This window comes from Agelaius tricolor, unplaced genomic scaffold (assembly GCF_023055355.1).
Source record: "Agelaius tricolor isolate 1412-34295 unplaced genomic scaffold, bAgeTri1.0.p SCAF_17, whole genome shotgun sequence".
NCBI classification, from domain to species: domain Eukaryota; kingdom Metazoa; phylum Chordata; class Aves; order Passeriformes; family Icteridae; genus Agelaius; species Agelaius tricolor.
In genome coordinates, this window is record NW_027269277.1 from 15,236,746 (window position 1) to 15,252,830 (window position 16,085).

Sequence of the window (16,085 nt, forward strand, 5' to 3'; positions counted from 1 at the left end):
TCAGAGCTGGGGTGAGTCCATCTTTGGAGTCAGGGTAGTGGGCCACAGGTGAATTTGCCACAGGTGACTTCTGGGGGTTGAATTTCCCCTGCAGAAATCTGCAGATCTCAGCCCACAGCCTGTGGTGGGGTCAGTGCACATCAGAGCTGCACTGGGCTGGTTGAGAAGAGCTACAGAAAAGAAGGAGAGCCTGGCTGAGACCTTTCCAGCCCCGGCTGCATGGTTTAATTAGGCCTGAATTAAAGCCACCTGACTGGGGAGGAAGGCAGTTCTGCATCTCTCAGCATGCTGGTCCTGAGTCCAGCAGCCTTGTATGAATGGCAGAGGGGAGCTGCTGTCCCCAAAGGTTCCCTTCCCCAGACACATGGCATGGCAGGGGGTTGTGGGTTGGAGGTTCTGTCACTGTGCTGGGCACCTTGCAGGGCAGTGCCACATTGCAGCTCCCTGTCTGCACTCTCCTGGCTGTTCTGCAGGCAGCTGGGGAAAGGGCAGTGTCTCCTGGAGGGAAGGGACCACCATCACTCTGGAGCAGAGCAAGAGAGAAGTGTGCTGTGAGCAGGGCAGGGCAGGGAGGTATTCCTGGATGGAAAGTCTGCTTTCACATCCATTTTGTACCCTCCCTGAGTACAAAATGTCACACCTCTGGAGGAACATTGCCCACTCATCATTGCAGGCACCAGCACTGCATCCTGTGCCACCCTCCATCCATGCCCATCCCTCCTCCCTGCCCATGTGCCCAAGGGCAGTGAGAGGTGAGCCCAGGGACCAAGGACAGGCTCTGTCACCCCAGGCAGGTTCCTGAGCCCTGCAGAGGCCAGGAACCTCTGGGAGCCCTCATGTGGGGCAGCAGCAACTCCTTCCAGTGCAGTGCACTCCTGCCCTCCTGGCTCCTTCTCTGTGCTCCAGCTCATCAACTTCACATCCCTCCCTCTCCCTCCACCTCCAGATCCCTGTCCACCCCTTCTCCCTGCACTTGGCTGGGTTTCAGGGGGTGCTCTGCACCCCAGACAGATGCCAGCATCGTGCTGGGGTGACAGTCACTGCTCCCATCCATCCAAACTCAGCAGAACATGCTGGGAGCAGCTGTCCTGCAGGGGTCAGAAGGGCCACCAGGTTTAGCTGTACTCTGCTGGCTGTGTGTCACCTCTGGGTGCCCAGAACAGGGGAGACAGCTCGGTTTGATTCCTCAGCATCCAGCCTGGAAACCCTCTTGCCTTCTACTTCACCTTATACCAGGAAACAGGCCTTGCTCCATCTTTTCCTTCTCTGGGGTGCTGGATTCCTCAGGCTTCAGAGAAAACAACTGCCCAAAACCTCAGCAGTTTCCCAGGTCAGCAAAGGAGCCACACCAGGAGCTTGCTGCAAACACCAAAATGCCAAATCTGGAAGCATAGGATTTTTTTACAAAGCCCATTGGTACAGTATGTATTTGGAAGGGTTAAAGTCACATCTTCCAGTCTTTAATTACTTAACTATTCATTGCTTTCCTTAATGATAAACAGATGGAAGTAGTCTAGTTCCTTCCTGTTCTAGTTCCATTGATTGCATTGGACTGGCTGTTGGGCTTGATTTGGCCCTGACTGTTTATCAAGAAGTCTGTTCTGCATTTCAATGTCCCCATCCACCCACTTCCATCCCCAGGAGCATGCAGCACCAGCAGCACTCTAAGGTGGGGGCTGCAGCACTGGGATGACTGGGGCTCAGTGTGTGGCTTGAGCAGACCCCAGCACCCCCAGGGTGTAAAAATCCAAATAACCCATTATAAAATGCCTGCAGTATTAAAATCATCCCTTGATGATTTTAAGGAGAGTGCTGGAGGGCATCACCCATGCTCACAGTTTCATATCTTGGTGTATTTTGCCCAGCATGTCCATAAAGTGGAGATGAAGAATTGGAAACAGAATTTCATGGCAGATGAGATCTCTGCATTTCAGAGCTGCCTCTCTGAAGCTAAAACAACTTCTTGCTGCTAGGTATTTCCAAAAAGAACAGGGAAAGTCACTCCAAAGCCCTTGAGGAGTTGAAGGTTTCAGAGTCAGGTTTTCAGTTGAAGGTTTTCAGGTTTCCTTGGAGCTTCATTTGGTGCCTCATTGCCCAGCAATGAGGTGCAATCCCCTTCAGTTGCTCTAGATCCAGGTGTGAGGCAGGCAGGTGCTTTCCAGGCCTGATTTCAGGCAGTGGGTCCCTCAGACCTTGGCCCAAGTGCTGGCTGGGCACATCCCAGTGCCAGTTCCACAGGCAGTGTGGCTGTGCTGTTGTAGGGCTGCAAACCCTTCGCTCTGCCCAAGCTCAGCAGGTTGGTCCCCTGGCAAAGGCTGACCACAAGCAGGGCATTTATGCACTCTGTGCACGAGCCCAGCACTGTGGGCTCTGCACACGAGGGGGTTGAGGCCAGGGGGGAGCTGGAGGCAAGTCAGCAGGTGTCAGTGCTGCCACAGGACACATGGACACGGGCAGGTGAAGGGAGGCAGCTCTTGACCTATTTTCCCTGGGCCCCTGCCATGTGCAGGCAGGGAGAGCTCTCCTGTGCCAGCACTGGTGGTGCCTGTGCCAGCAGAGAGGTGCCCATGGCACCCGCTGCCCTGGCACTGCACTGCTCCCCTTTCCCCGTGCTGGGGCAGCTGTGGGGCATTGCCAGGTGCCCTCCACACCCAGGACTGGCTGGCACAACCAGGGGCTGGCTCTGCAGCCTTCAGACCCTCTCCATTATCTCAATAAACAGCTGCTCCACCAGCAGGTCCCAGTGCTCATGTCCCAAGCACAGGATATGGGCAGGACCTTGCTCCAAAAGGGATTGTGAGCAGTGTTATCCTTCCTGCAGGGGATTTGCTCTTGCAGCCTGGTTGCCTATCTGGGTTGCATTTGAGGAACCTGATCTTTGCCTTATGAATCAGGCCTTCTTTTTTATTTAAAAAACAAACCAACAAGCAAAACCACAAAAACCAGCCAACCACCCCCAACCCAAAAAACCCACCTCAAATCCTTACTCTCCAGCAAATTCCAAGGGGTGTTCCACGTGGGCTGTGGCGGTGTTGGCCAGCAGAGCCTGCAGACAGCTTGCAGTAGCTCTGGAAGGTGTGTGCTCTTCTGTTTATCAGATGAGTGTTCGCTCTGCAGCCTTCTGTTGATGAGCTAAACGCCGTCATCGGTAACTATTCCCTCCTGCTCAAAGGAGGACAGGGCCAGCAAAGGCGCCTCTTCCTGAGCCCTCAGGTGGGCTTGTTGCACAGGAAGGGCCTGGAAAAAAATACCCATACCCTTTTCCATGAGAAACCAGGTGATGCTTTGGATCAGGATATGCTGGGAACAGCTAATTGGCCCCTGACACTGCTGTGAGCTCTGCAGGTGTTACACGAGCAGAGCAGGGTGTGGTGCATCTTCCCACCCAGGCATCTTCCCCCTGGAGATGGCCCCAAACAGGATCTGGGGAGGAGCATAGGGCACTGGCAAAGGACAGGGGGATCAGTCTGTGGCAGAGCCAGGTCCTGGCAGCTCTGGTGGTATCATGGAGAGGTTTTTGCCATCAGTGAGTGACTGGTATTTGATTTTCCGACGCTGGAACGTTCGCTTTGTTGGCTTGTTCCCTTGGTTACATGGTATATATTAAGTTCTTCATTTGCCTTCCTTATACAATTAACTGGCATTCCATTGCATGAATTTTGAAAACACAACCAGTGCTAAAACTTCACGGTCAGGCCTGGCTGACCCCAGCAGACACTGCACCAAGCAAGCACACGCACCACTGGTTCTCTGGGAGCAGTGCAGAGCAGTGCTCAGCATTGGCAGCCCAGGAGTGGGGCTATCCCAGCTCAGCTGCCTGGCAGCCCCGGTGTGTGACAGGCTCTGTGCTGGGCTCTCTGTGTCTGTGCCAGGCTCTCAGTGCAGCTCGGATGTGTGACAGGGTCTGTATGAGCCTCTCGGTGCACCCCAGGCTCTGTGCCTGGCTCTCGGTGTCTGTTTGGGGCTCTCGGTGTCTGTTTGGGGCCCTTGGTGTCTGTTTGGGGCCCTTGGTGTCTGTTTGGGGCCCTTGGTGTCTGTTTGGGGCTCTCAGTGTCTGTTTGGGGCCCTTGGTGTCTGTTTGGGGCTCTCGGTGCAGCCCCGGTGCCGCTGGCAGCGGCCGCTCCCGCTGGCTCTGCCCATGGCTCCCAGATTGTCAGAGCTCTCTGCAGATCCCATCCTGCAGGGATGTGTACGCTGTTCCCTGCGCCCGTGGGTGTGCATATGGCTGCCTGTGTGGCAACTGTGCTGAGTGCCAAAGCACAGAGGACAATGTGTGTAGTAGCAAAGGGTGCCAGGAATCTGAGCTGCTGGAAAGCCGGGGAGAGGCACCCCACGCACCGGGATAGCAACTGCAGAGAGGGCTGGGATGGGATGGGATGGGATGGGATGGGATGGGATGGGGTCTGTGCTGAGGGAGGCTGTGCCCAGGGAGGCTCTGAGGATGGCAGAGGCCAGCGAGCAGGCTGCACTTGGGATTAGTCAGTATGGGAAGATGAGGGGAGGAAAAGCATCCCATGCCTGAGGGGGAACCCGTGGCAAGGGAAGCAATGCCCCTCTGCCCACAGGAGCACAGCACTGTGTCAGAAGTGGCACTGACCATGTGTCCCTGAGCCTCTGAGGCTGGCTGGGATCCTGCTGTGGGTTAACCCCACCACTTCTGGTGCTTTTCTGCTGCAGGGTCCTCCTGTAAGAGCTGGCCAAAGCCCTTCCCAATGCGCTGGGAGGATCTGAGCATCCTGCTGTTGGAGTGTCTGATGTCCCAACCCTGAACTGTCCCCTGAAATCTTCCCATGGCTGAGAGGCACCAGGCACAGGGCACATCCAAGGAGGGACAACACACTCAGCCTGTGTTGCCTGGACCCTCATTCCCATCTCTTTGCCCAGCCTCATCCCTGGTGTGCAATACAGGGTGTGGGATTGCTTTGGCATCCCAGGGCAGGGGATAAGGGTGTGTGTGTGTCACAGGGGGCACAGCCCTATCCCAGGTCCTGTCCTGCAGCACTGCTCCTCTGCCTGGGCCTCTGATTGTTGCCACCTAGAAAAACTCCTCTTTCCTCTTCCTACCTATCAATAGAGCCTCACCCAGCCTCGCTGGGTTTTCTTCTGTGGTGTCAGATGAAGGCTTTAGCATAAATGATGCTGCAGTCCCCTCCATGGAATGCTCCAGCACTCTGGGGCTGTGGAGCATGGCAGGGCTGTGCAGATAGCAAGGAGCTCGGAAAGCAGGACACAGCCAGCATGCTGGTGCCTCATGAGGAGAACTGTGTCCAAAACAAAGGCATGTCAGCTCCAGTTTGGGATACAGAGCATATACAGAAAGTGGCTCCATATGATCTATGAGTTAATGGTGGATGTAAAATCCAGGTGAGGAGCCCTGCATGTTGTCCAGAGGCCACAGGCAGAGGCAGGGCTGCACACTGAGAGAGGGGTTTGCCTGCTGAGTGCAGGTTCCACTGCCTCTGCCCTGCCATACAGAACTGCCCATGTTCCATCCCTTGCTCCCCAGAATGACTCAAATTATGAGGTTCAGTCCCCTCCAAAATAAATGTGAGTCAACAGTGTGCCCTGGTAGCCAAAAAGGCCAGCCTTGGTCTGGGGTGCAGCAGGGACAGCATCACCTGATGGCCAAGGGAGGATTGTCTGGCTCTGCTCCCACTGGGGCAGCCTCACCTCCAGTCCTGGGGCCACAATAAAAGGATTTAAAGCTGTTAGAGAGCATCCAAAGGAGGCTGCAAAGGTTGTGAAGGGTCTAGAGGAGGCCATATGAGGAAAGGGTGAGGTGACCTGGCTCATTCAGCCTGGAGGAGACTGAGGACAGAGCTCACCAGTCTGCAGCTTCCCCGTGAGGGGAATCAGAGGAGCAGACACTGATCTCCTCTCTCGGGTGCTCAGGGACAGGACCTGAGGGAAGGGCATACAGCTGTGTCAGGGCAGGTTTAGGCTGCACATTGGGACAAGGTTTCTCACACAGAGGGTGCTGGGACACTGCCCAGGCTCCCCAGGGATTGGTCACAGCCCCAAGGCTGCCAGGCTCCAGGAGCATTTGGACATCACTCTCAGGCCCATGGTGGGATTGCTGGGGGGACTGTGCAGGGCCAGCAGTTGGACTCCATGACCCTCTGAGTTCCCTTCCAACTCAGTTTTCTTTGAAACTGTTGCTGTTAAGTGTTGGATGTTTCAGTAGCCAATTGCATCGCAAATCTTGCTAAATTTTAGACCTTGGCAGCTGTTTCTGGACTGATCCTGATGATCTGGAGTGAAACTGCTACATTTTTCCTGTGCACTGTTGATTATGTGGAGAATGGATTTTTTTTTTTTTTTTGAGTCTATATTTACCATTTTACAGCCTACAATTGCATCCCTTTTTGTTTCTATTCATTCTGTTTCCAAGAGCTCTGCTTTGATACTTGGGGTATGGGAGACTTTTGAGCGTGGGGATCAGTGTGGTGTACAGCACTGACAGGCTACACCATTTTTGTACAGAAGGGCATCACAATGTTTTCACCTCTTACTGTGCCCCTCTCTCTCACACCTTGTTTCCTTTGCACCCAGCTAATTTCGTAGAATAAATTATCCTGAATTTCCTGTTAATACAGTCATGCTACTAAGAGATTTAAAAAATATAAGCTGCTAAAGGTGTTTATTATGTTATTATGTACAGACATTTTTTTCCCTTTAAATGGACCGACCCCCTCTCTTGCCTTTCTCAAGCAGTGAATTCCTGAGGTTAATTATACGCTGCGTAACAAAGGTGTTATTTCTTTTTGTGCCTTCGGTTGTGTTCCTTTTCATGGCTGGAGAAATGAGCTGGGAGAATAAAGGCTTTGCACAGAAGTGCATTAAAGTCAGTGGGCTTTGGCTCATGCCCAGAGAGAAAAGCAGCACATGGTTTAATTCCAGGGCAGGCTCAAGCAGTTGCATTTAAGGCTTTTTCAGCGGTGATGGTGCAGCTTTTAGGTTGGATTCTTCATGTTCAGCTACCAGAGAGGAAAAACAAATTCCCCCAGGAGCAGCAGAGAGTCGTAACACGCTGTCTCCCTCTCTCCAGATGAATGGCAGTGATGGGATGTTCAAGTATGAAGAGATTGTCTTGGAAAGGGTAAGTACTGCTCACCCACCCACCAGCAGCCTCCCTCCTCCCCCTCGCCCACCCCCGGCACTGCTGCCCCCCACACATCCCTGCACAGCCCATAGGGAGAGCCTGGTCTCTGCCCCCCGCTCTCTCTGGAGCCTTTCAGGGTGCTACACCTGCTTTGCCAGCCTGGCTCCCACCAGGGTGGGCTTGCTGCTCCCCTCTGCCCCTGCACGCCCCTCCAGAAGGGAGGGAGGAAGGCTTCTCCTTTGCCTCCCTCTTTCACACCCTCACCCCCACAAACTCATCAGTGCAGAGCTTGGGGGGGCTCTTTGTCGTTGCCTTTGTCAGAAAATAGAGGTGTGGGGAGCTCTGCTTAGGCAGACACAGGTGAGTGCCCCCCACAACTGGGCACAGGGACCAAAGCCACCCTGCCCCCAGGCTCCCTGTCACTCTAGGGCACACAGCCTCGGGATGCTAAGCTGCAAGAACAGGTTATTTAGTAAAACAAACCACAATAGAGGAAGCTCCTGCTCAAGCCTTATCTTTGTTGGCAACACAGAGGTGATGGCACGTGCCACGCCAGCCGTGGCTAGAATCAGCTCCCCCCGTGTGTGGGGTTTATTCAGGGGTAAGCCAGCACCACACAGGGCACCAAGGGCTTTCTGTTGCCCAGGAAGCAGCAGGGGAGGAGGGATGGAGAGGGAGCAGGAAAAGCTGGCCCGGGGTTTACTCAGAGAGACAGGCACAGCCCTGCTGGCTGGGAGTGGCTGTGGTGGGAGGCTGCCCGCTCTCCCCACAGCTCACCTTCCCTCCCCACAGCTCACTTTGCCTTCTCACAGCACACCCTACCTCTCCACAGCATACCTTCCCTCCCCACAGCTCACCTTCCCTCCCCACAGCCCCCTTGTCTCCCCACAGCCCCCTTGCCTCCCCCCGGTGCCGTGCTGGCGGCTCAGCCTCGCCGCGTGGCCGGCATTGCAGGGGAAGAGGCAGTGCTCATTATTCTGTTCCTCTGTGCCTTTAGTCATCTCCCTCCTTCCCTTGGCTCTGCATCACAGAGGTGGGTGGACGGAAGGTTATCTGGGGCTGCCGCCTCACCCACCGCTTCCCCGGCGTGCCTGACGAAACCAGCCCAGAGGTTCCTTCCTTTTTGGGCTAAGTGCTTCTTGCTCTGGGCCCAAGTCACGGGCAGGAGCCTTGTCTCAGGGATTCAGAGCATCCTCTGTCCTCAGCCCATAGTGGGAACAGGGAAAGAGCTGGCAGGACCACACAGAGAGGCAACACTCATTGATGCCCTCATTTCAAAGCCCCAAGCATCAATTCGTTCTCCAACAGCAAGGAATCATGAGGGACTCTCACTGCTTAGAGCCTGGGCCAGCATGGACCATACCCAGGTCCTTCCCCTTCACCTGGTCCCTGGTGGGACCCAGCAATCCTGTCTTAATGCAGGAGAAGCACCCTGGTGCCTGCAGGGGAGGCTGTCCCCTTGCTGGGGTGTTTGGCTTCCAGAATTGACCTCAGTGTACCCCAAAATCGCTGGTCAGTCACTGTTATTAATCCTTGTCTTTGCTGTAAGGACAAGCATAAATGCAGCAGCATTTTGGGGGCAATAATAGCAGAAACACAATCTGCAGAGGGACATGGCTTTGTGTTTACCCACCACATGTGTCCACATCAGGAACTGGCCTGGCATCAGCTAAGAAATTCCTTGAACTCCTTTTTGAGGTTTATGAGAATAAAAATTAACACCTCCCAGATAATTTCCAGGTTTTGTAGCTAACCAAGGACCTTCCATAGACAGGCACAACTAAAGGCTGGAGATTATTTTGCAATCTCACCTCCCTTGGTGCAGCCTGGCTTGGTCTCTGTGACAGCAAAGAGCTTTTTTGAGCTAGGAACAGGGTAATCAGAACCCAGCCCAGAGGAAAGAGAGCAGCCTAGACCCTTTACTGTTGAATGCCTCTGTGTCACATGCCAGCCAAATCCCAGCTGGCCAGGGAGCATCCAGGAGTGCTGCACAGTGACAGGCATTGGTGGCTCCTGGTGCTATGTCACGAGTGTCACCAAGCCAGCTCTGCATCCCTGCAGGAGCTGATGCTGGGGCAAAATTGCTGGGGAGAAGTGCAAGCCCCAGCTGGCTGTTGGTGCTAAATTATCCTGGGGAGATGGAGTTCCAGTGTGGCCCTCTCAGCCACAGGTCCCCTGGAAGAGCAGAGCACCCCCTCATCCCCCACGGAGCACTGGGGCCATGGGCAGCCAGGAGAGCTTGGCCTGAGCCCACTCGTGTAAGAGAGAGGCAGGCACAACTGTCTGTGACTAAGTGTCAGCTCTTCCACATGAGGAAACAAGGCAAGAAGCCATCTGATTTTCAAGGCAGAGCAAAAAAGGCAGGAATTGTCCACTTGCATCAAGCATGGATCTGGAAGCAGCGCCTGTGAGTGTGTCACTAATGAGGATCCTGCAAGTGGGAGATGTGGCACAGGGCCACAGCCACTCAATCCTGAGGTGCTGGGGGGATGGCCTGGAGATGAGCTGTGGTCCCTGCATTCCCCCAGGCAGAACTGGGCAGGACAAGCATGTCTGTGAGGAAAAGGAGACAGAACTGGAGAGCCCACTCCATCCTGATAGCCACCTCCACGCAAAGCTGTAAATTTTGTCATCAGCGTTGCTGGTCCCCAGCTGGGCTTTGTGCCAGGGCTACATCCCAGGGTGCAGAGGGGCAGGAGTGGGATGCTGGTGACTGGCACAATCCCCGCTGCTCTGTGCAGGCTGCAGCATTGGTGTCTCCTCCTGGGGAGCAGCCAGCAAGGGGAGGTTTTCTCAGCCAAGGACCACCTCCTCTTCCCCCAGCTCCCCGCCTGCCTCGGTCTCTCCGTGGAGACGCGGTGCTGAGGGAGGTTCCCACTCTCCCTCCATCTGTTCAGTGCTCCACGCTGCTGCGCCGAGCACTGAGGAACGCCAGCCTCTCCTCCAGCAGCATCCCTGAGGCCCCTGAGCCAGGCACCCCGGGGTGGGAGAGCTGCTGCAAGGGCTCCTCCTGCTCCCCAGGCAGTCCCAAAGCTGGGGGGAACCGTTTCAGGAGGGCCGGCAGCAAACAGGTGCCCATGGGGGAAGGACTCAGCGTTTGATTTCCCACAGGGGAACTCCGGCCTCGGCTTCAGCATAGCGGGAGGCATTGACAACCCCCATGTTCCAGATGACCCAGGCATCTTCATCACCAAGATCATCCCCGGGGGAGCAGCAGCCATGGATGGCCGTCTAGGGTGAGTACAGGGCTGGGGGAGCAGCCAGGGGGTCACCCAGGATCTCTGCATGGACCCTCTAAGGCCTAATCTCTTTTCCCAATATGGTCCTTGGCCTCCATATGTCTCTTTCCCACAGCCAGATCCCCTCAGGACAGGGTTGTCCACCATCGTTGGACCACCCTACCACCCCTATTCCCCTCCCTGTATCAGGCTCCTGCTCCCACCCATCCCATTACAGCCTAGGGCAGGGATCCAGCCTTTTTATCTCCCATCTCCATCAGGGTTGCACTATAGGGACCAGCTCTGCTCTCCCTGCTTTGGGAGGGATCCCTTTCTCACCCCAGCAAGGTGTGATCTGCCAGCTTGAGCAGCTCTGATTTGGTGGCTGGAGGAGGGTGGCACAGGGTGACCAGAGGAGGGTGGCATGGGCTGGTCACTCCCCAGGGATGCTCAGGGCCACGCTGTGCCCACAGGGTGAATGACTGCGTGCTGCGGGTGAACGACGTGGACGTGTCTGAGGTGGTGCACAGCAAAGCTGTGGAGGCCCTGAAGGAGGCCGGCCCCGTGGTGCGGCTCGTGGTGCGCCGCCGGCAGCCCCCGCCTGAGACCATCATGGAGGTCAACCTCATGAAGGGACCCAAAGGTGAGCCCTGAGCTCTGCTCGCTGGGCCAGGGTGCCCTCCTGCCCCACAGGACAGTGTGGGGTGACCCTCGGTGTGAGATGTCATGAGGTGCGGGGATGTGGGATCAGGGTGGCACTGCTGCAGTGCAGGGTGCTGCAGGGTGGCTGAGCAGCGTGGAATGCTGTGGGACAGGGGCTATGGGACAGTCCCACAGCGCTGTGGGACACAGGGTATGGGACAGACCCACAGTGCTATGGGACAGGGGGTATGGGACAGACCCACAGTGCTGTGGGACACGGGGTATGGGACAGACCCACAGTGCTGTGGGACACGGGGTATGGGACAGACCCACAGTGCTATGGGACACAGGGTATGGGACAGACCCATGGTGGCCAGGCTGGGGTGGCCCATTGCCTGCTGGGTTTGGGCAGGGTGTGAATCCCAGTGAGGCACAGGGGCTGTGGTCTCTGTCTATCTGACTGTCTGCCTGTCCCTTACCTGCATTCTCACTCTCCCTCAGGCCTGGGGTTCAGCATTGCAGGGGGCATTGGGAACCAGCACATCCCTGGGGACAACAGCATCTACATCACCAAGATCATCGAGGGAGGTGCTGCCCAGAAGGACGGGCGGCTGCAGATCGGGGACCGGCTGCTTGCGGTAAGCCCCGTGCCCACAGCCAGCTCTGAGGAGAGGCTGAACAGCTTCCACTGTGATGCAGTGTTGATCCTGAAGCCCAGCACCCATCCTGTCAGCAGCTTCACCCCTCTTCCCTGGGGCTCCTGCTGGGATGTTGCTGTGGGAGGGCAGGCTCAGTAGTGGCTGCAGGCAGGAGGGCCAAACCCAAGGTGATGGGACAATGCCTCTGGAGCTGCTGTGGCACCTCCCCTGGGGAAAACCCCTCCCGCAGGGCTGCCCTGCTCCCTGCCCTCCTGCTAAGCCATGTCACCCAGCCCTTTCCCTCTGGCAGGTGAACAACACAAACCTGCAGGACGTGCGGCACGAGGAGGCCGTGGCTGCCCTGAAGAACACCTCTGACATGGTGTACCTGAAAGTGGCCAAGCCTGGCAACATCCACCTCAACGACATGTACGCGCCCCCCGACTACGCCAGCAGTACGTACGCCTGGCTGGGCACGGGGGCTGGGGCACCTCAGCCTGCTGGGCTGGGGAGCAGGGCTGGGGCACCTCAGCCTGCTGGGCTGGGCACGGGGGCTGGGGCACCTCAGCCTGCTGGGCTGGGGAGCAGGGCTGGGGCACCTCAGCCTGCTGGGCTGGGCACGGGGGCTGGGGCACCTCAGCCTGCTGGGCTGGGGAGCAGGGCTGGCCTGGGCTCTGTGTCCTCAGTCTCTATGCATTTCTGCTTCTGATGGCCTTCTCCTCCCCTGCAGCCTTCTCAGCCTTGGCTGACAACCACATAAGCCATAACTCCAGTCTGGGCTACCTGGGCAGTGTTGAGAGCAAGCCTGCCTATCCCCTCCCTGCCCAGGTGACTCCGTCCCGGTACTCGCCCATCCCTCGGCACATGATCGGAGATGATGACTTCACCAGGTGAGCACCAGGCAGCAGCATCCCCATCATGCTCCCTCTCATTCCCTCACTTTCCCTCTGTGGTGGCTGGATGTCATCCCCACTGCCAGTGCAGAGCCTCAAAAGGCCATTTAGTGCAATGCCTGAGGTCCCCATCATGAGCTCTGTGCTCACCCCCTGAGTCGAGCCCTGCTGTGTCAGTCTCTGGCTTGCTGCATTCACTCCCTCTCCATTCCTTCTCCTACTCCTTCACAAGCCTTACACAACTGCATTTCAGGTTCATTCTCTTGCCTATTTCACAATAGCTGCAGTACAAGGTGTTCCCTGCCCTGATGGTGCCATCCAGCAGTGCCACAGGCTGCCAGGATGTCCCCAGGTGGAGCTGGGACAGGGGTGAAGGGCCAGGGGGAGCACAGCCTTGCAAACAAGTGGGGCCCAGTAGAATCCTTTATGCTGAATGAACAGGTTTGTTTCCTGAAGCCAGAAAATAAAGAAACATTGCTCTGAGCCTAAATGCAGTATAAAACTTCTCCAAAGCCTCAAGCTGAGGGTGGGAGAGAGAGACCTGGAAAGTCCTGTTCTACTAGCTGATTGTTACAGCTTCCCCTCTTCTTGTCACAGCCTTGGGGCCAGTGCTCTGAATGTGCTATCCCCAGGGCCAGGACTGTAGGGCTTAGGCTGATTAATAAGGACCAACATTTGACTTAGGCTTAGGGCTGGCTCTGCTGTTTGGAGCAAGGTTGCAGGCTGGTTTTGGGAGTGTGCCTACAGTGGAAGATGCAGTGGCTTTGTCCAGGATTCTCCCATTCTGCAGCTGAGTGGTGGATGCTGGAGTGGGAGACGCTGACTGATCTGCTGCCAGGTCTGCCATCATCTGGAGAGTGTCTGCACTCATCTTTGTCATGGGGCTTTCTCACCTCCTGGTGCTCAGCCACAGCTGGGTGTCCCTGCACGCCATGACCTCTGCAGCAATGTCTCCCACCCTCACCCACCTCTCACACTGGGCTTGGCACCATCAGTGCCAGTTCTGGACCCTGTTTCTGGCACTGCATCCTCAGCAGGTGTAGCAACTTCTGTGCTGTCAGGGCACAGGGGGATGATGCCACAGGCAGGAGCAGTGCTGTCTGCCATTACAGACAGCAGAAGGGGCTGAGTCACAATATTTGGAATATTTGGAAAACACACCAGAGACCCTGCTCCCAGGAGGGTGTCCCTTCTTGCACAAGCCAGCATTCCCATTTGTGGATTAGAGAGCAGAAAGAGCAACCCAGCTAAGGCTTAGCCAGTGGCAGTGGCACAGCAATGGCCCAGCAGTGGCTCAGCTGTGGCTTGGCAGTGGCAGTGGAATGATCAGGGCTTTCCAGTGGCTCAGCAGTGGCCCAGCAGTGGCTTGGCAGTGACAGTGGCACAGTGATGGCTCAGCAGTGGCCCAGCAGTGGCTTGGCAGTGACCATGGCACAATGATGGCTCAGCAGTGGTGTCTTGGCAGTGACAGTGGCACAGTGATGGCTTGGCAGTGGTTCAGCAGTGGCTTGACAGTGACCATGGCACAATGATGGCTCAGCAGTGGCCCAGCAGTGGTTCAGTGGTGGCTTGACAATGGCCATGGCACAGTGATGGCTTGGCAGTGGCCCATTAGTGGCTTGGCAGTGACCATGGCACAGCCATGGCTCAGCAGTGGCCCAGTGGTGGCTTGGCAGTGACAGTGCCTTGGCTCAGCCAAGGTGGCTTGGCTCAGCAGTGGCCCTGATGCAGCACGTGCTGGTGGCCACTAGAGGATGGTGCTGCCTTATGGAAGGCCCCACTGCAGACAGGCTGGCACCACTGGGCCAGCGTGCCCAGACACAGCCCCCTGCCACCCAGCAGATCCACAGCCTGCAGTGGGCTCAGCACTTGGCTCGTGCTTCCCAGGACAGTGCTGAAAGCCTCCTGTGCATTGCTGACTCCCCAGGACAGTTCCATGGCTGCAGGTCTGCTGGCACCAAGGTTGTGCACTGGGGCCAGTGTGGTCCAAATACAGCTCACTGGTGTGGGGAAAGGCAGCAGCTGCCCTGGAAAAGAAGCTGTCTCCCATGAGGCTCTTGCCAGCCATTCCTCAGGAAAAGCAGAGGTCCAGTATCCAGCCTCTGCCCCTCCCACAGACACAGGTGCTGCTTAGATGTGGATGTGGCTCCAGTGACCCTCACATCCTGCAGCATCCAGAGCTGGGAACCCAAGAATCTGTTTTCCACCACAGCAACCCAGACCCAGCACAGCCCCACGGGATCCCCCAGCAGCCCTGTGCCAAGGTGCCAGTGTTAACACTGACATTCAGCATGGGATCTGCCAGGAGGGTCTGTGCCCAGGGCTCAGACAGGCTGGGATCTGTCATGCCTCCTGTGAGGTGGATGCAAGCCAAGACTGCACATCAGGACTGAGACTTTGACGTACCTGTCTGGGGCTTCATTTCCTCCCCTCCTTCTTGTAGGGCCTCTTTGCCTTCCAGCAAACTGTCTGGTCCTCATGGGTGCTGGGGATGCTTCCCCCTACACTGAGTTGAGGTTGTGTTTCCTGCACGCTGCTTGGGCAGCAGCAAAACCCAGGGAGCAGAGCAAGTTCATCTCCTGGCTGGAGGCAGGGTTTGCAGACCCAGAAACCTGACCTATTTCTTCCCCTGAGAGAACTCTAGCCCTAGGCACAGCTTTGCTGCAGAGGGACTGAGGGCTGCAGCCCTCCCTGCCCCCTCTCCCCTGCCCCTAAGCCAAGTGCTGGTAACATCTTGAGGACTTGGGGTTGAGCATCTTTTGACTGAGCATCTCCATGGTTTTCCTGATCTCCTGGTTCTGGTGTGTTCCAGTCCCCCCACCCCAGAGCCCCAGGGTTCTCTCAGCACAAGTCTGACAGCCTTTTAGGGTGCCTCTCTCAGTGCCATGCCTGGACTCCAGCATCTCTCCTAACACAGCCCAGAGATTTCCCTCTGATACCTGCAGGTGATGATTGATGAGGCTCCTGAGCTCCATGTCAGGCCTTTGGTCCTTGTGGTACCCAAGGAAGTGCCCAGGATCCAGCCACAGTGGATGCACTGATGATCTCCAGTATCATCTTGGCTGACAATCACCACCAGCCTGTGCTAATTATCTGGCATCATTTATTCCTTATTTCAGTCCAGAGCTTGAGCTGGGAGCTGCCATTGTTCCCATCACATTGGGTTTTTTCTCCCAGACAAAAACTGACACAGGAGTTTTGCCATGCCAGCCTGTCTTTCTGCTTTTGCCTGCCTATTGTTTGAGCTGTGATAGAATTAAGTCATCAAAAAATGAAGGACTTCTGTTGATCTGTGCAGGGTCTGTGGCACTGGAGGGAGGCATGGGGCTGTAGGCACCCTTGCCATGCTGTGGAGGGGCTTGATCCCACCCTCCTGGCTCATGGCATCTGATGCCACCATGCAGTTCAGTGTTTCTGCGTGTCATTTCACAGTGGATGCTCTGTCTCTGTCCATGCTGTGTCTCATGTCACTCCACCTGCCACCTCTTCTGGTTTATCAGTCTCCACAGTGCTGAGGGCTGGGTCACACCAGGCTGCACTCGGGTGACTCCAGCCCCACCAACGTGCCACAAGCCCTGGGCACAGAGGAGCC

The 16,085-nt window shown here is 56.3% G+C and overlaps 1 protein-coding gene across 9 annotated transcripts in view; it reads left to right on the forward strand.

Moving 5' to 3' along the window:
- Positions 1-16,085, forward strand: part of DLG3 (discs large MAGUK scaffold protein 3) — a 78,402-nt gene that overhangs the window by 40,736 nt on the left and 21,581 nt on the right. For all 9 annotated transcript variants that reach the window (XM_071442569.1, XM_071442567.1, XM_071442568.1 and 6 more), the window contains 6 exons: positions 7,049-7,099; positions 10,214-10,338; positions 10,794-10,963; positions 11,464-11,600; positions 11,911-12,055; positions 12,331-12,490. In XM_071442569.1, coding sequence (XP_071298670.1) covers positions 7,049-7,099; positions 10,214-10,338; positions 10,794-10,963; positions 11,464-11,600; positions 11,911-12,055; positions 12,331-12,490 — 788 coding nt within the window. The remainder of the gene's footprint in view (positions 1-7,048; positions 7,100-10,213; positions 10,339-10,793; positions 10,964-11,463; positions 11,601-11,910; positions 12,056-12,330; positions 12,491-16,085) is intronic.